The following is a 19461-nucleotide window of genomic DNA, read 5'->3' on the forward strand; positions in this document are numbered from 1 at the left end:
CAATTTTGTTGTTGCTTTTCCAATTCATGGCACATTTCTAGAGAGGATTATCCAGTTAGGTTTAATTTGCTGCCCCTTAAGAAAGAGCCACACACACATGGAAGCAGTGAGAATCATTTCCAGCATTTGTTCCAGCAGTTTGGAGTTAATTGCTTGTGTCATACTGCATGTGGTATAATGGGCTACCTTATGTTAAGGGATAACAGTGCCTGGGCAGAAATAAGGAAGAGATGAATGAGCTGACCCATCACATTGACTCATCACACAGACACTGAGAATGTCTTACTTGGACAGTAATGTTTGCCACCAATTGGTGGTGGGTATACAATGAGACACATGTGAGTCATGGATATAGAGAGTGAAGGAAACAGTTAGGATTGAGTTACAAAGGATAAAATATTTTGATATTAGCTTCCCCTGACTTGTATGGACAGTAATACCTTGCATGTCATTGGCCCAAGCCCCTAGCTGAATCATGAATTCCCCAGTGTTTCCATTAATTCATCCTCCATTTTCACAAATTTAGGCAATAGGATCTCACAGATGTTACAACTTAGTTGATTCTATTTTTCAGACATCTTTTTACTGAGCTTAAAAATACTTCATGTAATAGACCTTACATTTCCTTCTCTTTAGCTCCCACTTTAGAATTTGATTTGCCATCGCAGCTGGGCTGCAGATCAGTCTGATTTTCCATGCGTTACAGTCGTCTCATGAGAGAGCAATGTGCCAGCTACATGGTATATTTTATACCTCTGAGACTGGCATTCATTTCGCTTGGACTTTAGTCTGATTCAGTCCCAATCTTACCACACTGCTGTTCAAGATAGTACCTAATTCAGAGGTAAAATTCCAAAAGAGCATGGGTTAACTGGGGAGATATTAGGACTAAAGGAATCATTCCCCATTGTTTTTTTCCCCCACCTCTACACTTCCCCCCATCACATCTCAGAATTCCAGAAAGAATATCACCCTTGACAGCAGAGGAGACTTGTTGTCCTACTTGGTCTCTGCTGTCAATCTGAAATGTTCTCACTCAAACAGATTTTACAGTAGCACCTAGATAGTCTTAGGTATTGAATGACTTTTTAGCTGGTGTTATTGTAGCAAACATTTAAGAACTGAATATTGTGTGGTCCTTCAAATACATATCCTTGTCCCTGTTTACTAAACAAGCCACTTCACTGATTTGATCATCTGTAAACTAGAGCAGAACCAAGGTGTTAAATATCTTGTAAACACGCAGATCAAAGCTCTTTGGTTAAATTATTTTCCAAATAATTTATTTGTATGTCTTTAACTTTCCATTACCTTTAGCATCCATAGCTACTTTATGTACTTATAGAAGATACCAAAAACTACATTTAAGGCACATACTCGACCCCCTATATATTGCTTCCCATGAATAAACACTAAATAAAAATTACTTTTGGGAGGAGTATCCTTCTTTCTTTACCAAGATGCTATCCTGCACTTGGGCAAAGAGTGTACGACTACATAGTCCTTAAGCTCATTGCAGTTAGCTACCCTACATTGAAAGTCATGAATTAGGATACCGTCACAGATTCAGCAGTGTTCTGAGGTTGGGTGTGTGTGAACCAGGTTTAGAGAGCACGGGAGGGGAGAAAAGACCCCTGGAGGAACTGACAGTGTGAATTGTGGCACTGTATCATAACCACACTGGTTTTCTTTAAACTGGATGGTAATGGCAGGGTCCTGTCCACCTGAGGGCATCTCTGATTGCTGATTCATCTGCATAGAATGCTTTCTCTACCCACTTACATCTCTCAGTTAATTTTGACTTATTTTGTGGTACCAGATTGTTTCCATCTTTAGGAAGCACTTTTTAACTTCTGCTTTCTTTTGGGAGGCAAATTAATGCCCAGAGGCAGGGTTTGTTTTTGCTGGAAATTTATTTGACATAGGTTCACTGTGGGAATTTCACAGACCAATAGTATATAGGAAAATGCCTCTTAGTAAGCCAATAAAGAGACAACATAGTCCAACCAATGACTGATGTACTCACACTATTTTCTGGGCAATGGGACATGCAAGGAATAAAATCTAAATTGAGTTCAAGTATGTGTTGGCACTTGGGAGAGAAGGCTTACCCAATCTAAAGATAGTGTCCAGGTGTCAGAGCAAAAGGAAAAGTCCCCTGTTGCTAGAACACCTAGTGTTGACAGACAAAGTGATCTTTGCGGGCTGTGGCATGACTTTTGCTGTTGCTGATAAGAGAGTCCCCTTTACCATGGAGGGAGCTGATTTCCCCATGGTCTCTGGAGAGCTATTTCTGATCAGTACTATGAATTCTTACCCAGACTAAACAATTTCAGATAGTCCTCAAAAATTCTCAGTATTTATAATCAGAAGTCCCTTGTCTTGGTTGCTTGTTCATGTGTTTTTACTGATAAAGTGTAAGTGGGTCCCTCAGAAGTTGAGTTACTGAGTCCTTATCAGTGAGAACAGATGAAATGACACCCCAACATAAGGTCTTTCATTCTTACATTAAAACAACTTTACTCTAAACCACATTTTCTTTTTTGTCATAGACAAATGAAAGTGAAATTGTTGCTGGGCAGTCCTGTCTGGTAAAGGGGTGTCTCTCCCTGCATACTAAGTGAAACCTCAACCTGGACTGGGGAGAGAGGGCCCTTGACTCTGACTGGGGAAGAATTCTTGAACAGGTCAAACAAGTGCAGCAAGAAAAGAATTCTTTAATGTGAAAGTAATAGGGAGGGTCTATATCACACAGTACCAGGAAGAGGCTTTTATTTGTGCAGCCATACTGGTGGTGGAGAGCAAGGAAGAACAGAGGCAGAAAAGGGAAGTCCATTGAACTACTGCTCAGATTAGGGCAAATCCCTTGCCAACTTCAAAGCTAGGGTCCCTGGCAACCAGTGTCCAGTTGGATCTGTACATCTTGGGAACAATGTCCCTATCACCCCAGGACTGTAGGAGCTGAGGAGCACCGGATGGAGTGAGTGACATTGGGGTAGGCTGCTCAAGGATGTTATAATACAGCTGCAGCCCCCTCCAGGTCTCCCAGGCAAGGGGAATGTGCAAGCTCGCTGCTCCTACTCAAGGGTTTCTGCAGCCACTTCCTCACTTATCTGAAACACAACAGCACAGGGAAAAGGCCTGCACTGAAGACTAGAAAACTGAATGAAGTAACAAAGTATATAAATATATCGTTGTTTATTACAAATAATTTGAATATTATTTAATTAAAATGGTTTCATTAAATGATAATATGCATTGCTATTAAAAACTGCAGGCTTACCATGAAATGAAAATCACATTGAAGTGAACCAGGTAGTTAGAAAACACTCAATAATGCTTAGCAAACTAAGTTACTACTCAGATGAAAGATTGAACAAACAAAATTTGACAAACTAAGAGCCTCAAACCTTTGAAAACTTTCCACAAATAGGGAGTACCAAATAGTAACTCAAGACATGTGTGAAGCATGAAGTACTCAGGGAAGGATGCATTTTGGTATAGCTGGGACATAGTGTGAATACTTACTGGATCACACCACATCACTCAAAACAATTTTGATTTTCATGAATTACAGTGTAAGATCAGGAGAAAAATATTTACATGTAACTTTTCAATGGAACCACTTTTATTTTTTAGTTTTTTCAGAGCTTCTTTCACATCCTTGTTCCGCAGGCTGTACATCAGTGGGTTAAGCATAGGAATCACAAGCGTGTAAAACAATGAGGTCATTTTGTCTTGATCTAGGGAGTAGGAAGAACTCGGCCGGAAATACATGAAGAGCAGGGTTCCCTGGAAAATTGCAGCAGCAGTTAAGTGGGAGGTGCAGGTGGAGAAAGCTTTGAGCCTCCCCTCAGCAGAGTGGATCTTTATCACTGCTAGGATGATATAACAATAAGATACAAAAAGTCCAGAAAGAGTAATCAGTTCAATGAAACCAAAAATGGTGAATATCACAAGCTCATTGATACGTGTATCTGAGCAAGAGAGCAATAGGAGAGGTGGGACATCACAGAAGAAATGGTTAATCTCATTTGACCCACAGAAACATAAGTGGAATATTAATATAGTATTTACTGAAGCATGCATAATTCCCACCATGTAAACCCCAGCCGTGAGCAGGGAGCACACTCTGCTGGACATGTTGACTGTGTAGAGCAAGGGGTTGCTGATGGCCTTGTATCGGTCAAAGGCCATCACCGCCAGCAGCAGACACTCAGAGTCCGCAAAGATGCAGAAGATTAAGAATTGCAGAGCACAGCCCTAGAAGGAAGTGGACTTGTTCTTGGCAATGAAGCCTACTAGCATCCTGGGTCCAACTGCCATAGAATAGCAGAGGTCACTGAAGGAAAGATGACTGAGGAAAAAATACATTGGCGTATGCAGCCTGGAATCCATTCTAATTAAGATGATCATCCCAAGGTTTGCCACAAGAATAATGAAATAAACAATTAGAAACGTGGTAAAGAGGATCACTTTGATTCCAGAGTTAGTGCTAATTCCCAAGAGAAGGAATTCTTTCAAGGAGGAACAATTTACCCCCTCCATTCTCCTTTTTCTTCTAAAATGCTATAGAAATGATCAAGAAATGGCAGATCAAAGTTTCAACTCTTCATGACACTCAGAAAAATACAACCTGCAAGTCAGAAAGGATTTATTTCAGTACATGATATTCTTGATCTTCAAAAAATAGCCCAGACAAGTTTCACTGTTATGTTATTGACAAAAGTTAGTGTCTGGGATAGGATTTACAGAAAGTTCGGCTCTGGGTTTAGATACCACCCATCAGGTATGTGGTTGTGTCCATCTTCACTGCTTAATCTCAGAAGTCAATCATGAACTGACAGCTCATCACAGGTCAAATATGCTATGAAAGTCACACATAAATTAAGGACAGCTGGAGTATACAGCCTTTCATTTGAAACATAAATATCCAGTTGAGCACAATAATGATTGGACTTGCTGAGTTCCTCAAGAATCATGATTCATTTAAGACTGTGTGTTAAATTCAGACACAATGAACGTATCTCTAATTTTAAGATAATGAACAATATGACATTACTGTTCTTGGTCTCTATTGTTTTTAGTATTTATTGAGACACGAGATATATTTGAGTAAACTTTTCTCTAGAAACATTTTACTGCTTTGCCACATTATTATTACTTTCATGTAGGAGTGGTCTGGTGTCAAAAGGCGTGTCTCTTTACCAGGAAAATGAAATGCTAAAAAGAGAGGAAAAATAGAATTTAACACATAGATTTTCATTTTCATGGAGTTTACGCCTGAGTTGTTCATTAGAAATAGAGATGGGAAGAATAATAATAAATATGTTTTAGATATACAAGCTTCTATTGGCGTGTGCTGGGTCATGCATACACCTGTCTTTCTGATGATATATGAGAGTTGACACATGAGTGATGGCCTGGTTTTTTAAAAGCTGGAGTAAATACAGTATGTGTTTCATATGGGGTTGATTTTACACAGACTCGTATGTGTATTATGATATCTCAATTACTGGTAAATGAAATAGAAAAAACATCTTAAATTTGCATATTCCCTTTCACAGTGATGAAAACACCCAATGTTTTTCTGCTTAGTTGTGATTAAGACATAAGTAAGTAAAACTGTTCATTTGCTGATCAAGGTGAGTCTGATTCACCCCGTTTTTAAGAAATGTCATTTCATTGCCATTCAATTGCAGACTTTTAACCAAAGGAAGTAAGTCAAAAATATGTTTTACAAACATAGAGTTTAGAAAATATTTCTAAACATAGTTTTCTAAATATTTGATTCTTCAGTTTTCCAAATGTAAGGTTTATTTCTTCATTCTTTAAATTTAGAGACTCACAAACCTACCTGTGATGAGCAAGTCTTTCCGTGCTTGCCTCCGGTACCTGACAATACAGACAGATGGCATTTTATTTTTACTTAGTGTCACTTGGGACTTAAGCCTCTAAAGCCTCTGCCCTCACACTTCTGCATTATGCAAACATGTGATTAATTAGATATCTTGTACTGTTTTTTTTCCTCATGAATATTGCAATACTTTCAGGAAAGGCTGAACTTTAAATTCTCATACTTGGATCAAATTGACTATTGCCAGGAAGATAAAATAATTTTTATAGTATGAGTCATTGCTACTCTGAGTCTATACCATTTTCCTTCTGTCAAATCAGAGATCTAATGAAACTTAAAGAGACCATCTTTTTAATTTTCATCCATGAATGATTGTTTATCCTGCTAAATTTATTAAAGTAATAGATTGATTTAATACAAAGATTATTTAATCTTGTTATTTATCCTTAATTATTTTTATACTAAATCTTTTGTTTTTGAAACAAACTCCTCCACGTCCCTACTTAGAACAATTCCTCATCAGTCATACTGAATACTTTTTTTTTCATTAATCACATGCCATCTATTCACATGTCATCCAACTGGATTTCAATCTGGTTAATTAATGATTAATTAATTCAGTCACATCTTCAGGCTCCACGTCTAATTTGAATTCTCTTGCTATTTCTGCATCTGCAGTGACTTCCTGCCCTGAAGTCTTGAAAGTGACTTTGAAGCTTCAAAGTCATCCACGAGGTATGACGCATCTTCTTCCCAACTCCTATTAATGTTGATATTTTGACCTCATCTCATAAATCATGAATGTCTTAATGGCATCTAGAATGGTGAATCTCTTCCAGAAGGTTTTTTATTTTGTTGTGATTATTACCAAAATGTGATGAAGAGACATGAAGTGAACAATGCTTTTGGAAAAATGGCCCCATTTGACTTGTTCAATACAAGGTTGCCACAAACCTTCAACTGGTAAGAATGCAAAATCTGTGAAGTGCAATAAAATGAAGTATAATCACATGAGGTATGCCTGTATATATGGGTATGTTTCCACATATGTATTTCATTAAAGCATTATTTCCCAGTTTTAATGAGATATAATTGACATATAACATTGTATAGGTATCCTTCAGTGTTCAAAAGTTTGTGCTATGCCACTTTGCTCTTAGCAAAAACCTACATTTGCACCTGTTTGTGCTAACCCTAAAGAAATCCAACAGGACTTTTTCTTTTATGAAAAGGGTAAGAAACAAAAATAGCATTCAGAGTTTGTTTTGTACGAGCCGTTACAGAGGCAGTAACCCCCGCGCGCAGGAATGGCGCCACCAAGCTCCTTCCCCACTCAAGAGAGGCTGAGAGATGGGCTTTTCTGCCAGCTTTATCTGCTCTGAGCCCCAGTGTGATAGCGGCAATTAGTGCTGGCTTCCCTTATACCTGCTTTTTTTTTTTTGTTCTAGTCCTGTAGGTCTTCGGATGAAAGCTCCACTGGCCTTCAGACCTCGGAGATTGGGAGGCCAGTCCCTTTGGTGGGAGTCTTAGAAATTGTGACACTGTTATGGGGTCCAAACCTCTCATTCCTGTGGAAGAGCTGGGAGCTGAGGGTCCCTTCCCAGCTGCATGTCTCTTTACTGGGGTTGGAGGCGAAGGTGAGCAAAATTGTGTCTGAGCCTTTCGTACTCATTTCATTGTGGATTATTTTCTCATTGCCCATGTATAGAAGTTGCTCAGCTAGTTTCTTGATTTCTTTCAGTGAGAATTGTACCATATGCAGCTGTTCATTTGGTGTGTCTGTGGGAGGAGGGGAATGCATGAACTCCTATATTCCCAGATTTAAAGAATGTCCCTTGACCCTGACAATATTGAATTTGGAAAAAATATTTGCTATGAGTCACTGCTGATGTGTAAGAAGGATGTCTTATAGAATAACTAATAAGGGGAGAGACTGATGAGGAATGAAACAGGCAGGAATACATCAAACCCTTTCTATGTCATGTTCCCTGTTTAGGTAGAATACCAAGAGAGTTACAGGCCATCTGTCCAAGCTGTCATTTGAGTCAAGTGTCCCTAAAAATATTCCCCATAATGTCTTTTTTTATCTTGCAAATTCAGAGTGAAGAGTCCCATATTTAATTGAATGAATCAATTCTATTTCTAGAATTCCATTTATAAGGCTTAAAATTTCCTTCTCTTTAGTTCACACTGACTAGAGCTGATAAAACAGCCAATATGTGGATTAAATAAATCTTTAGATTATTATGTAGTATATGGCTGTCCTGAAGGAGAGATGGGTTAATCAGATTACGTGTTTACATTCTCTAATTTTAAACAGCAATCCACTGACACTCTATTTTTCTTGGACAATATATTTCAAACAATGTTTTCTACCACACTGCTGCTCATAAGTAACAGTTCCAAAAGATTGTGTATTATTTGAGGAAATACAGCACAGATGGAAACCCTTAAAGCCTCTTACTGGGGCCCAGGGCAGGCCTTCCCCAAGTGAGCCACTTTGGCATATTGATGATTTTGAATTCAAAGTTACTTAAGAAACAGCCAATACAGGAGGAACACCCTGACACCTCCCACTTTTGTCCCGAGAAAGCAGAAAATAAATCTTCCCTGTGAAAGGTACTGACCTCGCACCAGGAGGCAAAGAGACATCCTTATCATCTGAGATGAAATGCAGAGCCCAAAACCTATACAAATAAACTTTACTTTTTATTAATCTATTACCCCAGCCCAAAGTCTGTTTAGAGTTCCTTATGAATTGAAGCTCCCAAACATAAATTTTCTTTGTCCCGTTCTTCACAGATTTATTCTTCTTTGTCTGAAATGTATAAAAACTCCCTGATCATTTTTTTCAGTTTCAAGTTCATTATTGGAGCTCTGTGCACACATAATTAAACTTTTCTTTTTCTCCTGTTAGTCTGTCTTACGTCAGTTTTTTTCTTAAACTAGCTAGGAAAGACTTGAAGAGTAGAGAAATTTTTTCACTCTGCAACACTTTCAGTAAAAAAGAAAAATTCTTCATAATTTTTTTTTTTTCCAACATGATCAACTGACAGATCACATTGCTCCACAAATGTGCCTTTGAAGATCTTGGAGCTGTACTTCCACTCTGAAATGTTTTCACACAAAGTAATTTATAAATGGCAGCTAGAAAATATAAGAAATTCGATTGTTCTTAGCTTCTATAATTCTAATGGATAATTAGGAGTGTCCTTGAGTCTTATGTGGTCGTTCAAATATATGGACATTTCCACATTATCTAAACAAACTGATTCAATATCTTAATCATTAAAACTAGAGCAGAGACAGATGAGAAACAAATGTGAACAACATACACAGGTGAATGCTCTTTACTTCTAATGCAATTAATGTGTAGTTCTTGATAGATCTAATCTCATGGTATCTACACCATTTTATGCACTTTCTTAAAGTTATTAAACATTTTATATATATATATTCAGTACACATTACTTACATGCATATACTTATGTTAATACCTGATAATAGACATTCAAAAATGTTACCTAGTGTTCTTCATTTATTGTTTATTCATTGATTTTCCCACTCTGTGTCCCAGACAGTGTGGGGTGCTTTGGATAACAGGGATGGAATGTCCAGTCCTTGACAAAGAATCCTCATAATATCATATTAGAAGTAATAATTTAATAAATAGGTATCATATGGTTAACAATGACATTATCGTGATTGGACTTCAGAAAAAATAGTCATTTTATTGAGGTTCAGACAACTCTTGTGTCATCCAATATTTTATAAAAACAGCAACCATGCTATGTGTGTGTCTGTGTAAACAACTATTTAAAACCACCTTCTAGTTTTCAGTTTTTTCAAGGCCTCCTTCACATCCTTGTTCCGCAGGCTGTAAATCAGAGGGTTAAGCATGGGAATCACAAGGGTGTAAAACAGTGAGGTCATTTTGTCTTGATCTAGGGAGTAGGCAGAGCTTGGCCTGAAATACATGAAGAGCATAGTTCCCTGGAAAATTGCAACAGCAGTTAAGTGGGAGGTGCAGGTGGAGAAAGCTTTGAGCCTCCCCTCAGCAGAGTGGATCTTCAAGACGGATAGGATTATGTAACAGTAAGAGACAAGAACTCCTGAAATGGAGCTCAGTTCAATTAAACCAAATATGGTGAATATCATTAACTCGTTGACCTGTGTATCTGAGCAAGACAGCAATAAAAGAGGTGGAGCATCACAGAAGAAATGGTTAATCTCATTTGACCCACAGAAACATAAGCGGAATGTTACTGTTGTGTACATCAGAGCATCGGCCATCGCCACCATGTAAACCCCAGCCACGAGCAGGGAGCACACTGTGCTGGACATGTTGACCCTATAGAGCAAGGGGTTGCTAATGGCCTTGTACCGATCAAAGGCCATCACCGCCAGCAACATTGATTCAGAATCTGCAAAGATACAGAAGATCAAAAATTGCAGAGCACAGCCAACGATGGGAATCGTTTTATTCTTGGCAAATATGTCCACCAGCATCTTGGGCCCAACTGCTGTGGAATAGCAGAAGTCACAGAAGGAGAGGTGGCTGAGGAAAAAGTACATCGGTGTGTGCAGCCGGGAATCCATTCTAATTAAAATGATCATTCCAAGATTTGCCAGAAGGTTAATAAGATAAACAACAAGAAATGCTGTAAATAGGGCCCCTTTCATCCCAGGATTATTGGTAATTCCCAAGAAAATAAATTCAGTCACAGAGGAGCAATTATCTCTATCCATGCTTCTTCTCACCTAAACTGTTGAGAAAATGATCAAGAAAATGACAGATGTATGCTTAATGATTCCGGACATTCATAAAATATTTGTAGGGCAGCACACAAATTCTTTCTGCAATTTTCTTTTTATACTCAGAATATTACTCAGTCAATAATCACTCTTTAAAGAGGTGTACAAAGACAGTAATAAAAAATATCTGTGATAGGCAGTTGAGAAACTGATCTAAATCTAGATGTCAGTCATGAGGTATATGACTTTCTAAAGTTCTTCTGTAAGGCTTACCTTCCTTATCTCGGGGAGTAAAATTGGATGAATTTATCTTTCTTCGTATATTCAAAATAGTATGGAAGAGACACCAATATGAAAAATGCTAGGCTGTAAGATATAAGACAAAACATTTTCTATGCTTGAAAATATTCACATGGACACAAAAAATAATTACAATTGTTATGTTCCTCAAAGCCATGATTGGTTTAAAGTAATTACAATTGTTTATTTCTAGAAACAATGAGCACATCGCTAACAATAATGGAAAAAGTGTATTACTGGTCTTGGTTTATGTTCTTGTTAATAGTGGGTCAGATATGAAATATGCATTATTTACCTTCACTCTAGAAATATAATATTGCTTTACCCCAATACTCATTACCCATTTGTGGAGTGGTCTGGTACCAAAGAAGGAGTCCCTTGGCCAAAGAAACAGTGATAATGAGAAGTGAAAACTATGGATCTAACACATACATTTGCACCTTTTAAAATTTCAAGTGTCTTTTTACTAAAAATGGATGTGGTACGAAAGACAATAAATGCTTCTGAGATGTATAGGCTTCTCTCCCTTGCAGGAGTCTTTATGTGTGTGTCATGGGTTTGCATATGTATGTATTTCTGTTGATATATGAGAATTGGAATGTGGGGTGCAGATACATTTTTTTAGACCTAAGTAAATATGGCATGTGATTTACATAGTTATTTGCACATGTAATGTATACTATAGTACCACACCTACTTTTGAAATAAAATTTTCAAAACTCTTAAATTCATGTATAATCCTTGTAAGTGATAGGAGTAAAAGCTTTTCAGTGAATCTAGATTTTTAAAAGTAGTTAAAATGTTATTTTGTGGATACTAATAATTATAGTATGTTTCAGTTCTGACAAGAAAATTTCACTGTGGCAACTAAACAGAGGATAATGCTAAATTGAGTAAGCAAGCATAAAAGTATGCATTTAAAATCTCTCATTTTGTGCCAAAAAGATATTTTCCTCTGTATTCTGTAATTTAGGAGACTCAGGAACCTACCTGAGATGAGGAGGTCTCAGTAGCTGAAAAATAGGTGGGAGATATTTATTTTACCAGCTGACATTTGGGACTTAAATCTCTGAAATCACTGCCCTTGGGCTTTGGTATTATACAAGCATGTCATCAATTATGAATTATGTTTTGGTTCCGTATGTTCTCCTGTGAATAGAGCACCAACTTTTGCAAAGACGAGCTTTAATGCCTGACTATCATCACCTCATTGCTCTGTTGAGAAAAAAATACTCATTATTTTTATGATTGTTTCACAATGACCTCTTTCTCTGGTCAAAGCAGAAATAAGAAAACTCCAATAGAATTCTACTTATCGGATCCAGCACCTTTCCATTGTTCATTTCGTATCTCCCATCTTTAAAAGATTCTCCTTCACCACTGTATTTATGGCTGTTAACTAATCTTCAATGGTCTTTTTTTCTGTTTTTGGAAAGTAATGAAAATATTACAAAATTCATCCTATTATCATGTACACTTCTTTGGTTTTTAATATATTCACAAAATTGCACAGCATCACCACTAATTCTGGAACACTTTCCATCAATCCAACAAGGAACCCTTCTCTATGAGCGGCTGCTTCTCCTTCCCAACTTTTGGCAACTACTTCTCTGCTTTCTGATTCTGTTAGCCTATTTTGGACTTCTCATATAAACTGAATCATACAATTTTTTTGGGGGGTATGTCAGGCTTCTTTTATTCAGCATTATGTTTACAGGTTTCATCCTTACTGAAAGTGTGAGAATTTAGTATCATTTTATGGCTGAAAGGTAAAATCATTTTTAGATACAACACAGTTTGTTCATCCATTCATCAGCTGATGAACATTTGGGTTGTTTATACTTTTTGCCTATGATGAATAATGATGAGATAAATATTCTGTTAATATTCCTTTCAAGGCATTTTCATCACAAAGCATTTTCTTACTTTCATCCCCCCATCACATGCTATTCACATACATTTCATTGATTTTATAATTCTATCACATTCTCTATACTTAGTACATTTTTATAAATTATGTTTACTTTAGTCTTATAAGAATTTCTCTACTACACTTACAGCTTCAGGAACAAGGTCATTGTTTATTTTTGTATTCCCTGAAGTCCCTAGAATAAGGATTTGAAGAGATAATTGCTTTCTAAATATTTATTGTTAAGTATTTCAGACTACCAAAAGTGGAAGGTGGTGTACAAAGAATAGCAAAATACTGGGTTTTGTATTTTTCTGGTAAGATAACTCATATTTGCAAGTATGACTCATTTAAACATGTTTGTATGGGTAATAGTTTAAAAGCAGAATTATACTTTTTCTCTAAAAATAATTTTAGGATGAGATTATCCTTACTAGTTCTTTGCAACTTGAGGAATACTGAAAATTATACTTTTCCATCCTCCCTAAATCTTTCCCAAGAGATAACAATGGGATTCTCCATACTTTTTGAACCTTAGTCTATACCACCTTGGGATCTGGTGTGATCTGACTACTTCCAAAGGTCCCAGAGTTCACACTGCTTTTACAATGACTTGACTGAATGAATGATTGAAATGTCTATCACTCTCCTTTCTATATGTGTGCTATTCAAATATTGCTTCATTCAATGACTTTGCTAAGTATATGCACAGCAAAAATAAAAGCCTAATTCATTTAACAATGTGGCATATGAAATTTATTCTACAATGGGCTGTTGACAGGTTGGGTAGATTAAAGATGGCTGTACACAACTTCCCACATTTTCCTTAGAGACACAGTGTCTATTTGTCCTTCCTTTGAATTTTTGCTGTGCTTTAACTGCTTTGAACATAAATTGACAGAAATATTATATATCACTTCTGAATCCAGCATTTATGAAGACAGTCTCTGAAAGCCATGAGTTGCTACATAAGTCTAAACTTGTGGATAAAACACGTGACAGGCTTTGAGCCTACATGGAAAGGGAAGGGGACCCAGCTGATTTAATCTTTAGGCCATTGTCATCCCTGTGTCAGTTATAGAGACTGTACAGCCTAGCCTATCATTCACCTCAATACCATGGGTCTCAGTCAGCATGAGGAAGAGCAGAATATAGTCCAGTGGTCATTATTTTAAACCATGTAATTTTAGGATAGTGTTTACATGTAAAAAGACAACAGAATCCAATCAGAGATATTTTCTTTCAGGAGTCATTTATTATTACTATTATGTACTACTGTATAATATAGATATGACAATTGGGTATGTAGGTAGGTAGGTAGACAGATAAACTGAAGAAAATATTTACAAACCATATAGCTGACAAAGAATGTGTAGCCAGAACATATTAACAATTCTCATCAATAATATGAAAACACATAACCCAATAAAAAGTGTGAACATTTAAAAAGATATTTCAACAAAGAATATATGTAAATGAAAATTAATGCATAATAATATGCTCATCAACATATTAAATTGCACCTAAGAAAATGTTTTTGATTGTGGTTTTTGCTTTCCTGACATCCCTGCTTCTCACCACCTTATTATACAATACATTTTTATTATACCTCACATTTTTATTAATGTGAGGTGTTATATAATTATGCAGAATTAACATTTATGTAGTGCTTAATATGGTATAGGCACTATTCTAAACATTTACTCAGTTAATTATCTAATAATCAATGATGTGAATACTATGTTCTCCCTATTCTACCGAGAGGTAACTGAGGCATTGAGAAAGTATAAAAGTTGTTCAAAGTGCCACTCTCTAATGGGGTACAGAGGTGGCATGTGAACCAAGGGATCTGGCTTCTTTTCTCATCCATTAATCTACCCTTGTGAATGAGATATGCTACGAATGCACACACACACATACACACACACACACACACACACACACACACACATTTCTGAGTTATTTACTATATCCTTTAAGACAACTCGATACAACATCAAGCTAGTAATCACTGAAGAGTAGTATGACTATTATTTAGCAACAATGTTGAAAGTTTTTAATGTTTTCCTATGTCATGAGGTTATGAAGGTTATGAAATGCACTTGGCTGTGTGAAAAGAAAGTATCTGATAAAATCCCTTGTGGGAGAAGTGTGCTTGCTGGGAAGGTTGTTGCATTTTCCCAATCAGAGTTTGCAATCGGAGATTTAGGTGAATCCTGGAATGCTGTATCTCATGAGGAATCTACCTTTGATCTCACAGCTTTCTTAGCTGCGTCTTTTACATCTTTATTTCTCAAACCATAAATCAATGCGTTCAGCTCTGGGATGACAGCGGTGTAGAAAGAACACTGAGATGATTTTATCAGTGTTGGGAGAATACAAATAGCTGGGGCGCGAATAAATGAAGAGAAGAGTCCCCTGATAGATCGCCACAGAGGTCAGGTGAGACGCACATGCAAAGAAGGTTTTCTTCCTCCCGGTGGAAGAGCGGATCTTTTAGACTGAGAGAAGAATGAAAACATACGAAATGATGATGATAAGGAAACAGATAATTTCCACTGAGCTGCCATATGTGGAGAGAAGCCACTTATTAATTGTGTGTCAGTGCAGGACAGCTTAAGCAGGGAAGGTAGGTCGCAGAAAAAATTTTAATGACATTTTTATCAGTATTTCAGAATAAACGCAAAGGATGTGTGAACCAGGGAACTCAGTTGTCTCCAATGTATGACAAGACAATCACCCATATGCAGATGCCCTGAGACATCACAACCGTATAGAGTAAAGGGTTACAGATGGCGACATAGCGGTCATACGTCATGGCAGCCAAGATAAAGGGCTCTGTATCTGAAAAAGTACAGAAAAAATAAAACTGCAGGGACAGCCATGATAGGAAATAGATTTGTTCTCTAAGAGGATATTAACCAACATTTTGGTGCAATTATTGAGGAATAACAAAAGTCTACAAAGGAGAAGTTGCTAAGGAAAAAATACATGGGGGTTTGAAGGTGTGAATCAGTCGTGATTAACATCATCAATCCAATGTTCCCCATTAAAATCATACCATACAGTGTCGAAAAACAAGGAACAGGATAATCTGCCATTCAGGGCAAGTAGGAAACCCTAACAGAATAAACTCAGGCACCAAAGTGTAGTTGCCTTCTATAAATTCCATATTCCGTATTGCTTCCTTTCTATGAGAATTCTAACATCCTGAAATGTTCTATTGATGGAAAGAGAAAAATAATTAGATACAGTTACAAGGTTATTTTGTCTCAACAAACAAAGAGGCAATCAAGTAAAGATTCCAAGCCTAAATTCCCTTTCAGATACAAACTCCAATAAATATATTTTATAGTTTAGTATCTATCAGAATTCATGGTTCTACTTTTATTCTATTTGCTTGTTTAATGACTTTCTTCCATTGGAGACTTGGCTCTCTGCTCAGAAATTATGTCTGATTTTCCTTATCTTTTTGTACCCCAAATATAGCAATATTAGCTGGCTCAGAGGATTCAAGGAAGCAGTGAATTTGAGTGGGCTGATGATGACATGAAGAAAAGAAATACATGTATATATATTTTTAAATAAATTGACTTATAGAGTATGTCTTAGAATGATAATTATACAGCAATTTGCTCTTTCTGTCCAGTATTTAATAACTAGTAGAGCAGTTCATATACACTTGACAGAATGTATGGAGTGGTAAAAATGAAACTTTATAAGAAAGAGTAGCACAAGATACATTACTTTGTGGTACAATAATGACTGAGAAATGTTTTTCAACTATTTAGGCATAGATCAGTGGTTCTGCTCTTCATTCCTCAAAAGTCTATTTTTGCATCATTACAGCCAGTCCAGTAACCACAGAAGCTACTTACCAAGGAGGAAGCTCTTTTTCAATTACTTGAATGAATAATTTCACCACTAGATCTCAGGATTTTTATATGCCATCTCATGTCATCAGGGACCTAATAACTGAAGTATTCCAAACATGCTCATTTACAAGGGACATTTAGGAATAATTAGCAGGTTATTGCCATTGTGAACTGTATTTTTCTAAAAACACATTGATAATTATAATAGAAATTCTGTTAGTATTAACTTGAATAAGCAATTTTCACTCTCAGTAATACTAGGGTTTTATTTAATGATATCTAGAGTCCCACAAAGAACCCCTTTTATTGTGGATGCTTTTTATGTAGTTGTTCAAATATTTTCATCTGTAACTGTCACAATTGAATATTTTCAAAACCACATGGAAGCTTAAAAAATGTTACCCATTATTACCATAACCGAGTGAAAAAGTGGCATCTCCAACCTCATATTGTATCTGTCTCCTTTGCTGCATTAATCTTTGGACTGAAAAGCTTCTGGTTTGCCCTGTAACCTTGCACATAGTCTTGTTACTCATCAAAAGGAATTTTGCTCATGCAAGCAGCCTCTTACCCAGAACTCAGCTCCCCTGAGGAGATAACAGGGCACAGAAATGCTGACTGATTGCCAAGGACTCATATGAACATTGTCACCAGACGCATGTCAACAAAATGGCTAGAGTCAGTTAACCACCGAAGAACAAAGCCTGTTTTGCAGGAGGGAGAAACAGAGAGGGGAAAGAGGAGGGAATATAAATCCCAACTTTGAGTCCACCTCCAGCTTTGCCGGCATCATCCTTGCCCTGCACCCCCTCCAGCCCCTCCCATTGCAAGGCCACCATAGGAAACACTGCTGCCACCAGCATCTGCCCCACACAAGTGGCTGGGGAACAGGAGCATCCCCAGGAAAGGCAGAAGCCTCCCAGGTGGTATAAAGGGAGAAATATTCAGATGCTGAATGAAGGGGCCCATGGGACCCCTTGGATTTAAGACACACTATTCAGATTTCTCCACAAGAGCTTCAAGGACAATTGGCAGTGGGGAACCAACTGATTAACTTTTTAGGGGGACGGAGTGTCAGTGTGGGCAGCGGTACATCCCACCTGAGCAGAAAAGGCCTCTGAAGTGGTTCAAGCCCTTCTGCAAAGCAAACACTTTAAAATGCAAAAATTAGTTTCATTAAAAATTTAATTGCAAAAAGCAGATCCAGAGGGAAAATTTTGCATTCTTTTTTTTTTGATGTCATGAAACTTACCATGTCCTTGAAATGTGACACAGCCTCTCTATCACCTGAGACTGAAGGAAAAAAAATTAAAAAATGCCTTTTAAAAATACAAATGTCTGTAGATGCGCTCTTGTCTGAATATCTAGCCCACAGTCTGCTTCTTAAGGACAAACATGCAAACTGACACAATTTTTGTGTTATTGAAACTGAGCACAGTGGATGTTTCTGTAGAACTTGGTGTCAATATGTGCTTCCTGAGAAGATGGAAAGACTTGAAGATGAGCATCTATATTATGAAAGAGAACATCAAGGAGATGGTGAGAACCAACCCAGTGAGTAAATACAAATTCTCATCATCAACTAATTACTCTTCTATACATAGTAGCTGTCATTTTCACTACTAGTTGTAATTATTTTATATGATTTTATGTTAATGTAATTAATTGTATTTTACATTTTATCATAGTATAAGTATTACATTCCTTTCACAGCATTAGATGAATTTGTTAATGATTCCTCTATCTGTAGAAACTTGGAATCTTGTTAAAATTTCATTCAATGCAAAGATCCACTTTTAAATCAAGATTGAAAAGTTGGTGACTTCAGCTTATTTTTTTTTAAATTTTTATTTAATTTTACTTTTTTTAGATAATTATTTTTTATTGAAGGGTAGTTGACATACAGTATTACATTAGTTTCAGGTGTACAACACAGTGATTGAACATTTATATACATGATAATTATAGGTACCAGCTATCACCATACCAAGTTGTCACAATATTTTGACTATATTCCTTATGCTATACATTACATCCCGGTTACTTATTTTACAATTGAAAGTGTGCACTTTATTTTCTTTCTTTTTCTTTCTTTCTTTCTTTCTTTCTTTCTTTCTTTCTTTCTTTCTTTCTTTCTTTCTTTCTTTCTTTCTTTCTTTCTTTCTTTCTTTCTTTCTCTCTTTCTTTCTCTCTTTCTTTCTCTCTTTCTCTCTCTCTTTCTCTCTCTCTTTCTCTCTTTCTCTCTTTCTCTCTTTCTCTCTTTCTCTCTTTCTCTCTTTCTCTCTTTCTCTCTTTCTTTCTTTCTTTCTTTCTTTCTTTCTTTCTTTCTTTCTTTCTTTTTGTGAGGGCATCTCTCCTATTTTTTTTGATCAAATGGTTGTTAACAACAATAAAATTCTGTATAGGGGACTCAATGCTCAATGTATAATCATTAATCCACCCCAAGCCTAATTTTCGTCAGTCTCCAATCTTCTGAAGCATAACGAACAAGTTCTTACATGGAAAACAAATTCTTACATAGTGAATAAATTACATGGTGAATAGTACAAGGGCAGTCATCAAAGAAACTTTCTGTTTTGATCATGCATTATGAACTATAAACAGTCAGTTCAAATATGAATATTCGTTTGATTTTTATACTTGATTTATATGTGGATACCACATTTCTCTCTTTATTATTATTATTTTTAATAAAATGCTGAAGTGGTAGGTAGATGCAAGATAAAGGTAGAAAACATAGTTTAGTGTTGTAAGAGAGCAAATGT

General features: G+C 36.6%; 1 protein-coding gene and 2 pseudogenes across 1 annotated transcript; all 3 read right to left on the reverse strand.

Moving 5' to 3' along the window:
• Positions 1–3564: 3564 nt before the first annotated feature.
• Positions 3565–4554, reverse strand: LOC108410335 (olfactory receptor-like protein OLF2; annotated as a pseudogene).
• Positions 4555–9673: 5119 nt separating this feature from the next.
• Positions 9674–10612, reverse strand: LOC108410337 (olfactory receptor 5W2-like). The gene has a single exon (XM_017681358.3). The coding sequence runs from the start codon at positions 10604–10606 to the stop codon at positions 9674–9676; it is 933 nt and encodes a 310-aa protein (XP_017536847.3). The 5' UTR covers positions 10607–10612.
• A 4440-nt stretch (positions 10613–15052) lies between these two features.
• Positions 15053–15993, reverse strand: LOC140844275 (olfactory receptor 5I1-like; annotated as a pseudogene).
• Positions 15994–19461: the final 3468 nt, after the last annotated feature.

This window comes from Manis javanica, chromosome 11, assembly GCF_040802235.1.
Source record: "Manis javanica isolate MJ-LG chromosome 11, MJ_LKY, whole genome shotgun sequence".
Taxonomy (NCBI): Eukaryota; Metazoa; Chordata; class Mammalia; order Pholidota; family Manidae; genus Manis; species Manis javanica.

What these genes read in the sequence shown, in the direction of transcription:
- LOC108410337 (XM_017681358.3), bottom strand. Translation starts at nt 10,606, where the DNA reads ATGGATAGAGATAATTGCTCCTCTGTGACTGAATTTATTTTCTTGGGA.